At 39.5% G+C, this 19,754-nt stretch overlaps 1 protein-coding gene across 16 annotated transcripts in view; it reads right to left on the bottom strand.

The window, feature by feature from the left end:
* Positions 1-304: 304 nt before the first annotated feature.
* The window catches only part of pax2a (paired box 2a), a 32,852-nt gene continuing 13,402 nt past the window's right edge, over positions 305-19,754 (bottom strand). For 5 of the 16 annotated variants that reach the window (XM_058385989.1, XM_058385990.1, XM_058385991.1 and 2 more), the window contains 6 exons: positions 14,698-14,873; positions 11,523-11,643; positions 6,212-6,421; positions 3,836-3,937; positions 2,143-2,229; positions 305-1,818 (listed from right to left, as the gene is read on the bottom strand). In XM_058385989.1, coding sequence (XP_058241972.1) covers positions 1,697-1,818; positions 2,143-2,229; positions 3,836-3,937; positions 6,212-6,421; positions 11,523-11,643; positions 14,698-14,873 — 818 coding nt within the window. In that variant the 3' untranslated portion in view covers positions 305-1,696. Of the gene's footprint in view, positions 1,838-2,142; positions 2,230-3,835; positions 3,938-6,211; positions 6,422-11,522; positions 11,644-14,697; positions 14,874-19,754 lie in introns of all 16 variants that reach the window. The other 11 variants (XM_058385997.1, XM_058385998.1, XM_058386000.1 and 8 more) reach the window with 3 other exon arrangements.

The following is a 19,754-nucleotide window of genomic DNA, read 5'->3' as shown; positions in this document are numbered from 1 at the left end:
ACAACATCTAAGACACAAATGTATGTAATCTTCTTTTTTTTTTTTTTTTTCCCTTTCAATTTGCATATCTACAAATGAAATCAGTAAATTACTACGATACTGCAATGGTCAGATGTAGATGATCTTATATACACATTGAAGAATTGTCTTCACATTATACACAAATTCTACAAAGCAGCAATTTGTTGCAAATGACGTAACATTGACTAACGGAATACACCTTGTGTGTGTACACTGTAATGTGCAGCTGATGGAGCTTTGTGTTTTGTTTAACATTACCACATAGAATCAGTGTTGACTACTATTAAAACATAATACTGCTTTATTAATGCATACAGATACTGCAAATAAAATATTAAATATCAAACTAAGTCTTTGGCAAAATGTGGTAAAAGTACATTCACTTTACATTTTCAGGAGATGATGGAATGGATGTTTTCGTTTTTTGTTTTTTTTTTCACGGATTGAAATGTCCCACCTAGAAACATTGATCTAATAAATACACAAAAGCTGTGTTACTTGCATATCTACCTCTCAGGACTGGAGCCAGTTTTCACCCACATCTTTAAAAAGTTGTAAGGCAGTACTAGGAGCGTAACGCATGTTGACATGAGAGTCGAGAACAATCTTCTGTTTAACATGAGCAGTAGGTTTATGTAAAAATGATCAAAAATAATTTAACAGTTACACTCTGTTTAGTACAGATGACAATGGCCCAGTAATATGTCATAAGATAACATGTTGCTGTTATTCTTAACATTCATAGAACATGAACAGAAAGAAAACAGTTTATATGAGTTAGGTAAGCAATAGTTAAAGGTATCAATATTTTCTGTTGTTTCGTCCAATATAGAAGGAAGTTTTACATGTTTATACATAATCATTGGACAAACGTTGCTTGCTCACTGACCTCATAAAAATTTTTGTAATTAAATAGTGCAAAAAGGAGCAAAGCATGATGTTGGTTATGATGTAGCACCTGAACAGAAACCTGTCATAATCGTGAAAATGTAACAAAAAGGGAGAAATTGTCCAATTTTAAACTGTAACTCAAGAAATTCATTTGTCCTCAGGCCATTCGTTACCTTTTTATTCTTACTTCAGACTTGTACAAATGATTGTGTCTCATAGCACATGATGTAAGCCTTTTGATATCATCACAACATCTGATTATTGAACTGGTCGTTACAATAGAGCTTTTGAGCTGATGCTTTCCACTGCAGTGCTTGTCTTTCCTATAACTGCACCTCTTGCATAACTGAGCTGTCCATGAGAGGTTTAGACACTGGCAAAGGACGATCCCAAATTGCCTTTTTTAATCCTTTGTTGATGGTACTACGTACGTCATGTAAAGGAATGCAATGATTGATGAAAAAAGAAACAAACAACAACGACAAAAAAAAAAAAAAAAAATCACGTGATAACTTTTGTATTTTTCACACGGTTTGTCTTGTTTTATATCTTATAATATATATAGATTTTGTATAATCTTTCAGAGTCTTTACGGAAATTTTACAGTCATTGTTCAGCGAGTTGAAAAACAGGGGCTCAGACATCGATGATTGAAGTGGGGGGCATCAAGGAAATTGCAGGAGGGGAAATTCACGGCTGTTTGACCCTCCTAATCTCAGTCTGACCCCGCAAAACTGAAGATGGTGGAGCCACGCTGAATGTCCACGTTGGACCGTAACACTGTTCAAACTGGTGCGATACGTGGGTCATGGTTGTGTTGCTGCAGAGTGACGTGGTTGCCATGGTAACTAGTGGCGGTCATAGGCAGTGGCAGCAGTGGGAGGGGCCGAGCCCCGGGACGCGGCACTATAATAATAAGGGGAACCTGGAAGTTAACAGAAGACCGTTTGAAAACAACCAACGTAACGTACAGGCCCGCTCTAAAGCAGGAGAGAATACAGTCTCAATTCAAATCAAAATCAGCTATCGTTATGCAAGGCAATGACACTGAGTAATTGTTTTAGAGGTAAGGTATCATCTTTATCTCCTTAGGAAATAACTTCAGTTACAATCTAGATAATACTAATCTGTGAATTAAAATGAACTCAAGATGACATCTGCTTAAATTATCAAACAATCGAACCCATGTTGAAATCCTGAAATAAAAATCCAAGTAGTGTTAATACTCACTTAATAGTGCAGGGTTGCTGAACCTCCAAGCTTCATTGTAGGTTGTGTATTGTGGATGGGAATAGGGGTTTCCAGAAAAATCGCTTCCTAAAAAACAAAACAGGACAAATCACAGTGTAAGATATGCAGATCTGCACCAAATAGTTTTTAAATAGTTTTAGTCAAATAGTCAAAACATTTTTCCATAGTACTAATCATCTTCAATATTTTGAGAATATTGAATTATTTAAGAATTATTTCTTTAACTGCTTCTGTCCTCTAGTTTTTTTTTTTGTTTAACAAACTTTGACTTCCAAAATATCCCCAATGGACTCATTTTCGTTCACATTCATTCTCCTTTATATAGCCTAGACTTTTGGAGAGCAGTCATGAGTGTGTCAGTGAGCAATGCTGTTGGTCCCCACGTTTCTTTCTTTTATGAGACAATAAAGGCTGGGGTTTATATGAAGCTGGTGAGGAATGGCTTTTGCTTTAACAGTGTTTTGGGGTCTGTCACTAAATCTTAGTTGTTCTGGGAGCAGATAAATAGGAGCGCACATTAAACCCATGCCTTCTGGATTTAAGAGGATTTCTTTGTGTGTGTGTGACCAGTGAAAATGAATCTTTGATGAAGACATATTTGATGTACCTATAAAGATATGTTTGCCCAACAAATGAATCCTGTCACTGAATTAAATTTGTCCTGCAAAATGTATTCATGTTTGCAAGCTGGGCAATCCTGTTGAGACTGAATCAGGCTGAAGCACTCAACAGTGACCGTAGCAAGAATCCTTTTGTGTTTGATGTAAAATATTTGTCTTTTAATGTTTCACTGTCTCTGCAGATGTCATTGCAGATGCTGTGAGACAGATTTTCAGCTGGTCTTATTCCTACACTCAGGGTAAAGTGTGAAAAGAATTGTTTTGTTTTTTTTAAATATGGAGCTGAGCTCTGTCTGGCCTTGTAGTGTAAAGAATGGATGTTGTGGTAAGTGTATGTTTGTATCTGTGTTTGTGTGTGCTGTTTGGGGAGAGGGCACCACACTGTTGCCAGATTGCATCCTGTCCTGGTGGCTGGCAGTGAAACTCAAGCTGGGTCCCTGAGAGAGATAGTGATTTAAATATTTACAGGCCTTCCTGCCCGCTGTTTTGTGACCCTTAACTGTTTGCTGTGAACCTGAACTGCAGGTTAAGTAGAGGGGGAAAGAGATACGCTCTGCAGCACTGGAGGCTGGGGCAAGAGAGCCCTGTTTATCGATGGTCCGTGAGAACACTGGGGGGGCGGCGGGTAATGAGCATTGGAACCCGTGTGGAACTGAGAGGAACTGTCCTATATCCTGTGCCTTGATCGCTTATTGAGTAGTGCTAATTTGCTCCTGCACATCCAATAAGCGGCCTGATGCTTGCTTACAGGTCAATTACATGTCCTTACTGTCATTACTCACTACATGGCCTATTCTCACTGTACTTAACATTGTTAGCATTATTCTAGCAATACAAGCCGTCAGTATGATTTTTTACCTGACACTTTATTTTAGTTGTCAGCCTCAGCAGAATTTTAAAAGTAAGGCTATCAAACATTTCTTTAAGAACTTTATATTGGTTTGGAATGAAGTCAGGTTTGCTGAAGATGGTCATTGGTGAGGACTACTGACTGAAAATATTATGAGCTCGCTTAAACTTAACAGCCTCATAAAACCAGTAATATGACTTACCAGGAACCATTCCAGCAAGTGTTGAGGTGGGGTAGCTGCCTTGTCCAGTGGGGGGGACGTGAGGAGGGTAACCTGGGAGAGTCGTGCTGGCCATGTCTCGACCTGAAAGAAAGGGGTTGAAGAATGTAAAAGCAGTTCTGAGACCGAGCCAGATATATTTTTTTGTGTATTTTACAAGCAAAATCCAATTGCTGGCTGATATAAGCTTGGGGTAAGTCATAGGCTGGTGTGGACTGTATAGTATTCACAGTAAAGTTTATGGTGCATAAAATAAACTGGAAAAGTGCCCTAAGGTTCCAAGAGTGATAAAGTAACACACTGGCAAGATATGCAACCTTACGCATAATAATAATAATAATAATAATAATAATAATAATAATAATAATAATAATAATAATACTTTCAATCATGTCAAAACATTTCTCCTCCTTTTACACAATGGCAGTAATGCTAATCACTAATAATGCTACAATCTAAATCTCATCACTTATCAAAGAGAATGCCAACAACTCAGCCATAGATGATTGAAAAGACAAAAAAGAAGGCTATATGGTCCAAAACTCATTACTGGTAAACCACGTTGTGGGCAAAAGTCATCTTATCTCCACTTTACCACTCAAAAACTGCTTACACAGCAGAACGCAAAAGCACCTCCACAGCTTTTCATTCTTCCTAGATCATTTGAGCCTTCAAATTTCACAGAGCAACACTGACAGCCAGTTTTTACTCACGCTGAAGTGACATGGATGAACAGAACTGAACCCTGTTATTTGTCAGAGCCCATACCGAAGGACAGCTGAGGACTAGAAACACACTTGGCTTCCACTTTCAACATTGTAATTGGGGGTTACGGTCAGCTCTCCTGGCAGAAAAGCTGATTCGGGGACATGCAGACCTGTGCAGGGCCTCTGTCTTTGTTAGCATGAGGGCCAATGATGGTTATGTAGGAACACATTCCCTCAGATTTAGCTGTAATTAGGCAACAAGAGTCTAAAGTCAAAACTGCTCACTGACCGTCATAAAAAAATGGCCATTCAATCAATGTGATTACATTTCATTCTGTTTAATGTAAATAAGGATGATGTGTTCCAACCAGTTATAAATTTACAAGTGTGAGATTATGTTGATTTAATGACATTCTAACACAGTAGTCTTTAAGGCTACTTTTACATAACTGAAATTAGTTATAAAATATAGATTTTTTTAAATAATAATAATAATAATAATAATAATAATAATAATAGTGTCTAAAATGAGCATGATTTACACCTAATAGACTGACATAGTTATTGACTGATTCCTAACTGTATCTTTTTCCTGAGTAGTTTTTTAAAGCTAAGATACTATTCTTCATTAAAGTTCCTGATGTGAAATGACTATACGTTGTTTCACGAATAATCACAGTTGCCTAGGTTTGTTGTTGAGTGTACGCAAAATAAATCAGCTACAAATTTAAAGATCCTGTGGGCAAATCCTAATCAGAACGTTGTAATTACAATAATGATCAGGATACAGGGGAGCAGCTTTCAGAGTGAAGCAAATGTAGTGAAATGAACCTAATGATCATCAGTGCTCTCTTTTTAGCACTGTCTCCCTGAGACACAGGATGGTCTGACCATAAAGAAAATGAGCAGATCAGATGAGATTGAAATTCCAAACTCTCTGAGAGCATAGTCGCTTAAACCTGCATGCTGAATGCAGCACAGCCTCGGGCTACAGGAATCTAGTCATTCAGTGTGCACAAGAAGCATGAGGGAAGGACAGGCTGAGCAATCAAAAATGAAATGAAGCACTAAAAACAAGGATAAACAATGTCGGTTGTTGTTCTTCTTATTCTTATTATTACTATTATCAGCATTGTTGTTGTTTAGTTTGATTATTGATAATCTTATTGCTGTATTCTGTAAATGATTTGTTTTCTTTCTTGTATATTTAGTCTGTTTCTTCCCATCTATACATCAAGGTCAATGAGTCCTTCAATAAGAAAACTGATAATATGTAGAAAAGTGATAAAGAGGGTTTTGTGCTTTTTTGAAGATAAAAATCTGCTATTTGAAGATAATGAACGTGAAAGGTACTCTCTCTATGTCTGTCTGTCTGTCTGTCTGTCTCTCACTCACTCACTCTCTCTCTCACACACACACACACACACACACACACAATATTTGGTAAAGTAGATCTGAAGCAAGATGTGAAGGTCTATCTTTAGACTTTCCTAACATAAAAAAATACATTAGATAAAACCATTTATGTTTTATGGTGGCTACAGTAGTAGCTCTGGGCTAGAGTAGGACAGTAGCTGTCTCCCCCCAACCAGCGCAGGGTACAATGATATTTTTTTGTCTCTCTCTCTTTCTCGCTCTCATGGGGTTGTACCTGCTATAATAGGCTGGCTTGCGTACTGGCCGTAGCTGGGGCCATGGTGGCCATAGGCACCGTAGCAGGGGGTGGAGGCGTCTACTGACACACCGGGCTGGAAGGGCAACAGTTCCGCTAGCCCCGAAGCTGCAAGTGAAGAGGGGGTGAAAGGAGCCAGCGAAGCCTCGTGCGGCTCTTGCTTAACACACACCGTGGAGGAATGGGATTCTGCCAGGGTGAAGAAACAAAACAAAAGCCACACACACAATCAGACAATGCACAGGCACACCCATGCAGGGGAAAAAAAAGATGAATGACGGATGATGAGAATGGAAGCACTCAATCAAAACCAACAAAACAAAAGAAGAAAGATGCGAGTTGTTTGACTATGACGATAATGTGTAATGCAGTATATCGCAATTTAAAATATCTTTTCTATAAAATAAAATAACTCAGTATCTAATATTCCTGTTTCCAGAATGGCCAATTTGGAAGTTTATAAAACTTGAAAGCTCTATGACTTCTCTGGTTAACTGTTCTAAAAAATGTAAGCAATTTGTTTAATTTAAGTTTATGATACAAAGTATGTGTGTGTGTGTGGGGGGGGGGTGGATGAGTTGGCAAGTTAGTATGTAAAGCACACACACCGTATAAGACACAGTTCACTGTAACACTGTGTAGGGGCGACTGATCCACACATGATCACCCTGGCGATACCTTAAACGCACATTGTTAACCGAATGGAATCTAATGTGGTCATCTCTTGCACCTTGTGAATGTAAATCCCAGAGCGTAAAGAGCTTTCTTTACTTTAAAGAGCCAGATGTATCTTTCTCCGTCAAAACCCTTGGGCTTTTTCTTTGAGTCAAATGCAAAGTGTCAGGTTAGAGATAACTCTTGTTCCCAGCACAGATGTAGTGCAGGGTTTTTTTGTTTTTTCTTTTTTACTGTGCAACAGCAAATGCATAGAATATATCTAATTTTGGAAACAAAAGCCTTCTAATAAATCTACGCAACAAGAATTATTATAGAACAAATTTTGACAAATGACTTGTAATTGCCATTCACATTATTGGAAAGCAGTTTTTTTGGACAAATTAGAGGTTTCTGTGTATATTGTAGCTCTAAAATAATGTCACCAACTAACAGTAATCCTCCCAGATCAATCAGATACAAATATCAGGCATATTTCCCCAAGGTTTAGTTGTAGGAAAATAGTACAAGCACATTAAAAAGGCTTCTACAAATCATAACAAATATTTCCATTCGGAACATGAAAATTAATACCTTCTGTTTGGTGAGACTTGTTCTTTCTTATTCAGCACAGTGGATTTGCTTTTGCAACTTAAACAATCCATTCTCTCATTCCACTCTCTCTCTCTCTCTCTCTCTCTCTCTCTTACTCATCTTCTTTAACATCCTGCTCTGTTATATTGGCCTGGCCTGTTGGGAGGGCTCTCACGGCTCCATGATAGCCTCATTAGCTGCTTCCCAACTATTGTTGTTTTACAACCAAGCTGTGTGCACAGAATCCCTCATTAAGATAAAGTCTCCTTTATGTCAGATGCAACCCTGATAACCCTTTTAGACCTAACGGTAGGAAATAAGGCAACTTAACTGGCCCCTTTCCCGCACAAATCAATGGCAGATTTTCTTCTTTTGAGTGGATCTAACCTAACAGTGACATCTGCATACCGTACCTGAATAATAAACACCGCTTTTTACTAGAGAGCTTGTTAGAGAATGTAAAATTTTGCTGCCATTCACACAAAAAGGGTTAAGAGGAGGTATAAAAACGAACAGCTCTGATGACTATATTTTACCGAACGTGATGTTGGTCATAAAGCTTGACTTTCAAGACGAAAACCTTAGAGGCCAATAAACAAGAGGGAAAGAAAAGCTTTGTGGGGAATTAGACCTCCTGTTTTCATACACTGTGCTCTCCTGTTGGCAGACAAACAAGGGCATGGAGCTACACTGACCCAAGCTTAGTGTTCGAGATCAGTGAACTTTGAAACTAATCAGAAGTGCTGTTGCTTATTGTCCTGTGGACGAGCGAGGCCTGCAAAAGGGAAGGCTGTCAGCCTCCTGATTACTGAGATGGGAGATAAACACAGGTCTGCACTGAGGCTCTCTCTCAGCAAAACACATCACATCAGCTCCAGCTATAGAGTTCTCTATGTCTGTCTCTCTCCATTGTACCGTTTCACATGGGTGCAGATCATGATGGGAGGGGCATGGACTGACTTTCTTTCTTTCTTTCTTCTTTTTTTTTTAAGGGGAAAAAAACAGCATTTACAGCAAAGTCACCTGCACATGAGCCTTTAGGGGGATTCAATATATTATATTTAATGACAGGGACACCTTCATGTTTGAAACAACAATAACAACTCCTAAAATTCATTCATTTATTCATCTTTAGTAACCGCTTTATCACGGTCAGGGTCACTGTGGGTCCTGAGCTTATCCCGGGAATGCTGGGCAATGTTAAGGATCTAGAACTTTATCACAGACCCACAAGAAATAATAATATTGAAAGGTCTTAATCAACTGAAAGCAAAGAAAGTTCAATTAAAGTTGACTTCCAAATGTGTGCTAAAGTCATTGGTTATCAGATGTGTGCTCAAAGGTTAGTGTGCCACTGTAAGGATGAAATAAGCATTAATTTGGGCAGCAGGGCCTGGCGGGGCTGTGCTGAGCTGAGACACAGGTAGTTTGTCACAGGGCCACACATGAGGCGCCTGAGCCTAGCTGGCTGCCTGTTGTTTGCTGCTCACTGGAGAATACCAAGCCACACTTAAAAAATGGCTCTCTGGCGGATATATTTCAGGCGAAGCTCATCAGCAGCATAGGCCAGCACAATGCAGCCTTTTCTTTCTCTCAGCCTGCATATGCTGCTTTTTCTTTTAACTTCTCCTTCCTCTACCCCATGCTTTTTTTTTCTTTTTTTTTTCTTTTCTTTTTTTTTTTTTATAAAAAAAACAAAAAAAAAAAAACAGACTCCAGACATGGAGCTGTGTTGCTTTCAGGCAGAGCCCTCACCCCCACCTCCTCCTCCTACCATCTCTCTGAAGAGATTTTGAACAAGGGAGATCCCTTCAGCACCTGCTCAGGTTTTCAGTGGGTCAGAGGGGTGCCCATTTATTCAGTGCCATCCCACTGGCACCAGGAAGACTTCCATTATATGCCTCTGCAGGGAGGGCGCTTAAGAATGTGCACTGGCTATTCATTCCAGAGGTATGTGCAAAACGGCTTTTATAAAAGACAAGTCATATCTGGAAAGCATCCAAATTCTTTTTTCCAAACTTGGAATAAATCATGCCTTTGTTTTTTTTTCTCCCCTTACTGTTAATGCATGAGTATTGGAATGAGAATGACTTATATAGGTAAGCCTCTTGGGCAACGATAAGAAAGTAGGACAAAAATATCACAAACGCAGTATATTTTACTTAATTTATTAAACTTAGATGTAAAGGATTTTCTTAGTTCTCAGAAGTGAAAATTTTCGGTGACTAAGCACACATCAGGATTATCTGTACCTATTTAAGTATTTGGTATGCGTTTGTACCTATCACTATTATCACTGTGTGAACTATGTACTTTCATTACAACATTAATTCACATGTTACTAAAACTGTTGTGTAAAACAGACATCACACTGTTTCTAAAACTTTGACTTTACAAAGAATTAATTCAGCTACCTAACAGGGCTTCTTGCCTTTCACAGACACGCAACAGCAGTGCTAATTCCTTGCAGTAATAGGATAAACAGCAAACAGAAAGGAGCCGTGTCTTCTACGTCTTGTGCTCTTAAAATTCCAATTTCTGTTTTGTAATGAAGAGTTCATTAATCATTCATCTTTAATAGATTATGCAAATCTCGTGACATAAAATCAACATGATCAATGACAGCGTGAATTTTAATTAGCTCAGGAAAACATTGCAGCGAATGGCCATAATCTGCAGCTTTATCCAATGGCAGGGAGTCATTTATTCTAAATTGGCTCTCAGTGTAAATGCTGAGGATAATTTAGCACCTCTTTTAACTTAGTCCTTATACCCATTTCCAGAGTTTATCACATGCTAGAACATCCAGTTATTGCATATAACCCTACATTACTTGCTCGGCACTGCATTATAAATTGAGTTATTACTGCCAAAAGTCATTTAAAATACCATGCCCAACACTTAATGCTCAAGTCTTTCCAGTGAAGATGTTTATGCCTACTGGTGAAAATAACTACAATATCATTTTGGAGAATACACATAACAGTTTTTAAATTCTGGCAGCATCTAGTCATTCTTTCTCACTGTAGGAAAAACATTGCCAAACACTCAATGACTGTAAACATATACTTTTGTCATTAATTACAAAGAAGCATATATGAGGTGGGGTTTGTTTGGTGAAGTGTAAGGTGGTCTGCTCTGAGACCCCCTGCGGAGTCACATCCCAGGTGCAAGAAAGGCCACCTGCCATGAGGGTGCTTCCCAGACCGAGACTGCTTTCATACAAAGGACAAAAACACACCTTTCTTCTCCAGGGGCCCAACTTTCTGGAGGGAATCCTACCTCCCACATATTACCGAGACGCAAAAAGCCCTTTCTTTTCACATAACCCTGGCCGGCTATCATTTGAGAAGGGGCACAGCTATTTTCAATCATCCTGTCCTACGCCCACACAGAACTCATCGGCTTTGATGGCTCCTGCATAATTATGTGAATTTTATTAAAAGCTCAGCATATTAATCTCAGCACGACAGTTGGCTATCAGTAAACTTAACCTTCTCCGAGCTAATAACACCAGCTACAATGAAACAATATTTCAATTAGTCGGCCTGACATTACCCATTACATACCGGAATACAAGAAGGAGGATGGGGGAGAGATGGTTGCAGCACTGTAGAGCAAAACACAGAGCCCTGTTCCTAACCAGGAATCTCTAACGCAAGCCAAAGAGAGCCTTCGTTACAAAAAAAGGCTTCTTTTTCTCATCTTCTGTTCCTCCGAAAGAAAAGGTAGATGCCAGTTACTGCATGGTGACGTACTTGACACTGTCAGTCAGCACTCCAATCATCAAATCGAATATTCCCACTCTGTAATGCGCGTAACATCACCTGTCTGCAGTGAGAGGTATTCTGTCACACTGTCAGTCAGAGCAGGTCACACTAATCTGACCACTTTAGATAGAAACACCAGATTCACAGAGCCCAAGCTCAACTTCTGAAGCTCACCTTACAGCTCAATGCATATCAGAAAAGGCAGACAATGACTATAAGCCCTTGTACCAGCTCTGCAAGATAGAATAGGACAGGTAACCCAGCTATCTTACCTGTCACTACTGGGTAGCTCTGGGAAACGCTGGAGCCCAGTTCAGAGCTGGCGCTGGTGGATAGGCTGGGCTTGACCTCGTCCAGTCCGGGGTTCAGTGCTGGTAGTGAGTATTCGTTAGCCTGCCAAATGGGGGTATATTTTAAACAGGTGTACAGCAAAGCTCACTTTGTAAATTTTTATCAGAGGTGTTCAGTTGTAAAACTGCTATAGCTACTGAGCTGCCAGTCACAATATTTAGTCTGGCATTTTCTGCACTATTATAAAATTGAAATGCACCACGAGGGAAGGCACCGGAAACATCTAAGTTAAGCCACCTACTGCTCCACTGACCAGCTTTATAAAATGAGCATCTGAAATATAGTGATACTGAAATTCTGTAGTATCTTCCTCTTACTCATGGAGAGGAAACGAGACTGTAAAGGCCTGTGTGTGTATTTTGGTGGGAGGCCATGTGCATGGTGAGTGCATACATTAGGTTTTTGAGCAGGGCTGAGAGTAGGATTTGGAGAAGCTTGAAAGGCAGGGCTGTCAGCTGCCTCTTTGTGCTTGACTGCAGCCATCCCCATGACCAGCCAAGGGAAGAGCTTTGTTAGATTACCAACATGTGGCCCCATTTTCAGAGCCACAACCAACCGTTTGTAATTGTTGTCTTTGGAATAAGAAACGATGACACATAGACGTGTAAGCGAGAGCAATTAAAAAGATTTGTATAATTTTGAGAGCACAATACATGCATGCTCTAGTTGCCGAATTGTGTTTTTGGATACAATGATCTATACGCGAGCTGTGTATATACATTGTGTGATCATTAAACAATTTTATTGGTTTTATTTTTTAGTCAGGACAGTAATTTTTAGGATAGGCCTAGTTATTTAGGCTATGACAACATAATATAAGCCGTGGAATCAGTAAACATCTATAAAAATGCTCTTTATGATCAGCTTTACATCACAATGCTTTTATCAAACCTCTCACACAATGAAACGAGACTTCCGGCTCCTGTGTTCATCTTGTGTTCTGGGTGTGTGTTTCTGCATGTGTGTGTGAATGTGGTTGTGCATCTGTGCATCTCAATGGGACTGTGTCCCAAAGGGGAATGCCGTGACCCTAGCCTTGTCTGTCTCTATCCCAGATAAACTCTAATTGTCTGATACAACTGTTCACTGGGCCAGTGGCGGATGTTCCTCTCTATTCGGCCTGGCCTCAGATGCACAACGGCCATTTTATCATGCAGATAGGAGCAGGTTGGGCGTGGGGCAACTGAAGAGCCATCTGAAAAGGATGACCAAATGGCTGGCAGAAGTGTAGGAGGGGTGAATCCATTGACTTCAGCAGTTCCAAAATGGCTTTTTAATGCCTTGCTTCAGACCCCAGACATTGGCTAATAGCTTCACCCTTTCAGGAGTTAAAAAGAAGGCCAAAAAGAAACCAATAAAAGGGAATGTGGTCTGATTAATGTTTTTCTGAATTAAAAGGGATTTTTCTGGACTGTTTTTTGCTCACACTTAACCTCTTTCTTTGCTATTTTTATACCTTTTTTGGGTTCTCTTTAAGACTGCAAGTCATTTTCAATTCGTTTTGGTATTGATCTTCCAATAGAAATCAGTTCTGTAATTAGCTGCAAATTAGGCCCAGTACTCTGGGTGAGGGCTGTCCCCCTGATTTATCACCAGTGTAATTCACCACGATTGGAGAGAAATTAAAATGAACTCAATTAAGGCCACAGCATTTGCTTTATAGGCATCCACTTGGAGTTTCAAGGGAAAAATTAATAGTCGCTTGTTGTTTAATAGTCTATTGAAAGTAAATAAAGGTTAAGTCTGAGACGGCTGTTTATAAAAAAAGATATAAAAGGATTTGACCCTTGTATTATTTTAGCAAGGCATAAACTGTGTATCTGGGTGTACTTGGGCTTGATGAACTGAGGCTTATAAATGAGGTCACATGAGTTTAATTTTCACTGAAATTACAATTGAAATGTGAATTTGCAAGAGATATTGTAATGTTAATTCATTAATTAATTAACATTGTGATTTTATGTAGAAATGTGAGTAAAATGTTTTAAAATGTATCAGCTTTCAAAATTTGCAGCTCATAGAAGTGCTTCATTTTTCCTATATTGTAATATTCAAATATTACTTATGATATGCATTGACCATGAAAAGTATTAAACAAATTTAAATGAGAGATTTACCCTGAGGTTCACAGCAAAGGATGAAAATAAAAAGTAAAATCTACTTATTTTAAATGTAAAAAATGAATTATGATTTTAGACATAAAGTTATGCATGGGCATTAATGTTACTATTAACATTTTTCAAACACATTTCAGCGAAAGGTTTCATCAAAATATCTTTAAGACAGCAAAATTATATCTAGTGTATTTTTCAGTAAATTAGTTTTTGGTGTTTTATTTATTTTAAAGCTGTGCCGTTTTTTTTTTTTTTTAAAAAAACAACAACAAATTAATGTGAGAAAAAAGTATAAAATTTTGTCTTTATAAATTGGTCAATATTTTAGGGTTGTTTTGGATGAAAGAGTGTATTAAAGTAATTGTATTTGTATACGGTAGACATGAATCTGTTTTCCTGTGCAGGTTTATGCTGTGAACAAGACAGCTAAAAGGATTGTCAGAAAATTACTTGGCAATGGAATTATGAGGGCTAGTTTTATAAAAGTGTTCAGTTGTGTGGTAAATGGTTATAAATCAGTTTAAACAATTTATATCCCTGTGCTTAGTTAGCTGGTGAAATTAAGAATGTAATCATTCATGTAATCATACTCGATATCAGTACTGGAACCTATATGGACTTGGACTAGTATTTGTTGTTGTGATTTATTTACTTTATTTTGTTACATAGTTATGTGTATTTTGGTCAGCATTATGCATCATGGCATAAAATAAAAGATTCAGGAAAACATTTGCTCCTAAGATATCAGCATCAGATCTGTTATTTATATCTAGGTAATTGCTAAATATGTATAGTGCTGACAACAGTATTTCAAATATGAAAATTGCATTTTTCGCATTCTCTTTTAGATCCTTTCACTAGCATAGCATTGGCTGATCTTGTAAATATAATAGATTATGAGCTAATACAAAATAGGCATTGCATTGCCTGTATTTTTTGTTTGATGTCATGATATTTACCAGTTAGCTTTGTTGGTACTGACCTGCTCTGGCTTGATGTGCTCTGATGTTGGGAAGACGTCGGGGTACGATGGCCGCTCAAACACCCGGTCCAGAGCCTCCAGCTGCTGCTGAGTGAAGGCATCAGCCCTCAGGTGCTTTCGTAAACTCTCCACACTACCCTGAGAATCACTGTTTGGGCCAGAGCCATCTGAGCCATCTATGAGAGAAGAGAGAGACAAGGCCACATGCTAGTAGGAGTCATTATGGCCCTATTTCTCCTCGGAGCAGGCCCCCAACCCCTTCCCCCTTCCTCACAGCTCAGGTTAGTGCATCTCTCAGCACCAGCAGTGAGAGCAGGGATGAATGATTGGTGTATATCAGTTCAAATTCAGTCAGCACTGGCCTCAAACAGATCCTAATAGCTGTGGAAAGGCAGCATGAAGGGGGAAGGGAAGAGGGGAACGAGAGTCTAAGATTGAAGGAGAGGGAAAGGAAAAATGGGAGGAGAGAAAGATAGAGTTGTTCTTCTCTTCCACCTTCACCTCCCCTTCCTGGTCCAGCATCAGCACCATCATCATCATGTGGTAGGTCTACAGTAATTGATGGATTACCTTCAGTGAAAACATGCTGGAAAGACCAAGTGTTTTAGTATGAGCTGTAGCAATAAGCTGGTGGAGGGGGACTGTTCTCATTCGACGACGGGTGGAAATGGAGTGCTATTATTTAAAGGCACAATTTCCTTTAGAATGTAATGCTGCTTTCACTTTCAGATTGCTTTTCCCTGGAAAAAAATGGGAGGCCAGCTACAGCCTGAATACAATTACACTGCTTGACTTCTAGCTTATGCATTTCTTTTAGATACACTGTCTATAAACAAATGGCCAGTTTCCCTTTGGCTTCTGACCTTATCACCTTACTAAAAGTACCTTACTGGCTTTCCCACCACTTTGTTTTGTTTCTGAAAATCTCCAGCTAATCTGCCTGCCATGCCAGTAGCCACCCAAGCTCCCAGCCTCTGACTTTAGCTCCCTTACAAATCTGTCATTCTAAATTTGCAGCAGATTATGTTCTCTCCTCGGCGTGAGTGTGGTGATATATGATATGCAAGGCTCCTATTGATTGCCTGATCTGGTGGCAAGAGGGAGGCGAAATGAACTTGAAATGAACATCATGCCTCAACTCATTGTGCGTATAATACTCTACTTAATCCCACATTTTTCTGTGCTATGGAATTCAATTGATCAATCATGTTCCACTGATAGTACCATTTCAGAGGTGTTATTGCCATTCTACCCGGCAGCTTGACCTTTTTTCAATGGCTGAAGCCATAGGATGAACCTGACTTTCAGAGAGAAATGGATCCATAGAGAGCTGTGATAGAGAGCTCTCTTCTGTGTGCGTGTGTGTGTGTGTGTGTGTGTGTGAGAGAGAGAGAGAGAGAGAGAGAGAGAGAGAGAGATTCTCTGTGTGAAGTAGCATCTAGAATGAGGCAATATATTTCTCCCTCCTATTAATCCCTCTTGTGGCATGTATGGTTTTCATATTGCTTTTTTTCCTGCCATTATTTGAATCATTCCATATTTGAGGTCAAGCATTTCTTATGGACCTCTCCCTTGGGGGCCTTTTCATATGACCGTGTGTTGTTGCTGTATAAAACTCAATTGTTCTCTTTGGTACAGAAGAAAATAGAGTCATTAATTACTTTCTATCAGCTAGGCTAAGTGCAAAATGCGATCAATAAGCAAGCGTGTGTCATTCACTGTGGTAAAGCATGCTTCCCATACTCAAAAGCCCAAAACGTGCAGTGCTGCTGCTGGACACAGGGGACATTACTGCTGCTTGAGCTGTGGGGGGCTGGGCTGCTCTACATTACAATATTTAGAGGAGATCTGAGCTACACCAAGGTTACGTCAGCTATTTGTGTTCTTACATGTTATTGATTCAGTGTTCTCCTTCTGCCTTAACATATAAAGAATAAAGTATGTAATAATGGGTGCAAATTTTGACCTCTAAGGAACTGCACAGGACATGGTGAAGAATCCATTGTGTTGTTTCCCTGTGTCAGTTGTTTGCTGATTACCCTGTGGTTGTTCCACATTGATCACATTTGGACACTTTTTTTTGTTTTGACATGGTCTTACATTAGCACTCTGGTGCTATGGGACTGCGGCTCTGTCAGATCAGATAACTAGAGTCCATAAAACACTACTCTCCTGGGCTTCCTCCTCCTCAGGGCCTCATTCAGATAAAATTAGAGTATAAGAGATCTAGGTTTTCCTTAAGCTAGACAAAAAATGACAACAGGCATGTTAAAATGTTTTAAATGCTAGCATTAAAAAATGTACTTCAATTTTCCATTTTTTTTTATTTCAGAGTTGACATAGTGAGACCAAAAATACAAGCTCTAAATATTTTTTATTTTATTTTATTTTAGTTTAGTTTATTAAAAATATTAAAAATATTCCTTAAGGCTACCAGTTACAGCAGTAGCTCAAATTGTTTGCCAATTAATGTTTTTATTTTTTGCTTTTGTAGGTAAATGGATAGATAGAGCAGCCAGGGCAAGTGTGACATCCTGTAAACAGAGGGATATTGTGCCTTTTGCTTTCATCTGCTGCTTACTTCAGATAACATCATGCTTGAGACAGACAGAGAGGAAGAGACTTTTTGGAACATAAAGTAGGTTTGTTCTTGGCCTTGAATTACTGACAATATCGTTTGCCCGTTTTTACTTAGTGCTTTCTATTTTCTATTTCCAGCCGAGGTGACATGGCTGATTTGTTCATTACGATTGCTATGTTAAACGACAGAATGACGGTTGCAGATTCAGATCATTTTGATTCCTGCAAAAGTGTAACTGTTTGAACCAAACATATCCTGCACGTAAAAAAAAATCAATTTTAGAGGGAACAAACCTAAAAGCACATAATGCCAGGGAGTAGGAGAAAGAGAAGGAGAAAGGAATTGAGCAAAGGGGCAAACACACCTTCCATGTCAGCTGTACTTAGTTTGAGAAAAAAATCCCCTATTTATGAAGGCCATGAAGCGGAAAGGCTGCACGGCAAATAACTGTATCATAAGAGACAAGAAAAGGAGAGAAGGAGAGAGAGAGTGAGAGAGAGAGATGTTGCTGCTTCTGCTGGTTGTGGCAGCAGCAGCACAAGCGGGGCTGTTAATTTCCTGTTATGTTGCGGCATGTTTAAAAGCTTTATTAATTCAATTTAGCTGTGCTGAGCAGGCTGGCAGTGGGCTGAGGAATGAGAGTCTTCTCTCTCTCTCTGTCTACCCCTCCTCCCCCTTATTGTCAGAGTGGGTTGCTCCTGTCACCCATATCACACATCTTCTACTGTACTCACACCCAGGCCATCATTTAGCACATCGCATTCATGTGACGCAACGTTCTGGAACACAATTAATAAACGCATCTTCCTCTCTCTTAACCTCTCACTCACTCTCCCGCTTGCTCTCTTTCCCCCACTCTTGCTCCTTTTAAAACCTGAGTAATGCAGCGCACCATTAATTCTCAGCATCAGTGCCCATAATTGACTTTTCTCTGACATGATTCCTCTTCAAGCGAACCAGCCTGTCCTTAGATGTTTCCATGCTGCAGATTTGTGAGGTGTCATTTTGTGAGCAGGCCGGCAGCAGACGACAGAGCCGGTCTGCTTGAATGCAGATGTATCAGCAGAGCAGGGCATAGACCTTTTGTGTCCTTTGATAAGGAGCCCTGACACCTTCTTCTCTCATGGTTACGCTCTACAGCCTCGCTCAAATCTGGGCTTTCTCTTTCATACAGAGGCCATCATCGGGATGAGATCGGTGGGATGTTCTTTTTCGATCTAGACAGAGGCCAATCCATTTCTTGGTTTGGATGTATTTCATTTCTATTCCTTTTTTTAGAGTAGAATCCATATGGACACAATAGAATCTTACAAGCCATGAAATAGAAGCACAGGCTGAAGCATTCTAGCTGCAGGCCAAACTATTTTAGCATGGGGATTTGAGGTGTGCTGGGGCCGTTCACTCTCAAAGCAGTCCTTGTCAAATGAACAAATGAGCTACAAAGAGAAGTGGTGAAGCTTTCGCATGCTTTGACCATGATGGCATTGGCTTTGCGGATGTAATCTCTTTATCTTGTCACATAAATAAACTGCTTTGCCTTTTAAATCACCCGACTTTAATTTCTCTCTCATAGGCCCACATGCTCGTCCACTCCCACAACAACTTCAACATTCACTTCTATTTTTTTGGTTGGTAATTTATTACAAGGAGCATCAAACATTTAAACTCCCTAACCATCTTGTGTTTACCAGTCTGCTTTTATATTGAAGGAAAAGACAGAAGGACAGCTTGGGTCATACCAACCTCCGTATCAGGCATAACAAGGTCACAATCAACTAACCACTGCTTTGGGTGGGTGGAACATATAATAATATCAATACATTCCTGAACACTACATGCTGGTAATTAACTTAGTGCACTCATTTGTCATATCTGGTATAGAGGTATTAATGAATGAGTGAAAAAGCCTGAACAGACTTAATTCCCCCCTTTTGCTATTAATGCATTTGGCACGACAGGCATTCTATTTTCCATAATGAGATACACAAATAAATTTAGCAACGGATTGAGGGGCCTGCATAGGCAGCAATATGGTTGAGGCGCATTCTCAGTGTGCTGGTGTAATTGGTATCACTGCTTGCAGACATATAAACCAATCTTTACAAAGATAGGGCTGCAGCTCTCTCCCTCTTCCCCTTTAGGCTATTCCTTTTGTCTTTTCAATAGCTTGTGCATCCGTGATAGAGAAACTGGGATGTTAATTTGTGAATTAATAGCTTTTCTCGGCAGAATTGCAAATTCTCTTAAATGTCACTATGTTCAACGTGCAAGGAGCTATTGCCACCAAAGAGCTAATCCACAGAGTTACCCCCCCCTCCTTCCTTTTCCCCTCTGCACCATGCTTAACATCACCCATAGCTAGCGAATCTAACATGCTACTTCTAATTTGCAATAACACATGAAAATGGCAGATTAATGACTCTTATGACACCTATGTCCCTGAAATCCCCCTTATGAAAACCTGGTGTACATAAAG

The sequence above is a fragment of the Hemibagrus wyckioides genome, linkage group LG03, assembly GCF_019097595.1.
Source record: "Hemibagrus wyckioides isolate EC202008001 linkage group LG03, SWU_Hwy_1.0, whole genome shotgun sequence".
In the NCBI taxonomy this organism is placed as follows: Eukaryota; Metazoa; Chordata; class Actinopteri; order Siluriformes; family Bagridae; genus Hemibagrus; species Hemibagrus wyckioides.
Note: the sequence above shows the minus strand (reverse complement) of the source record. Positions and strands in the feature narration are given on the sequence as shown.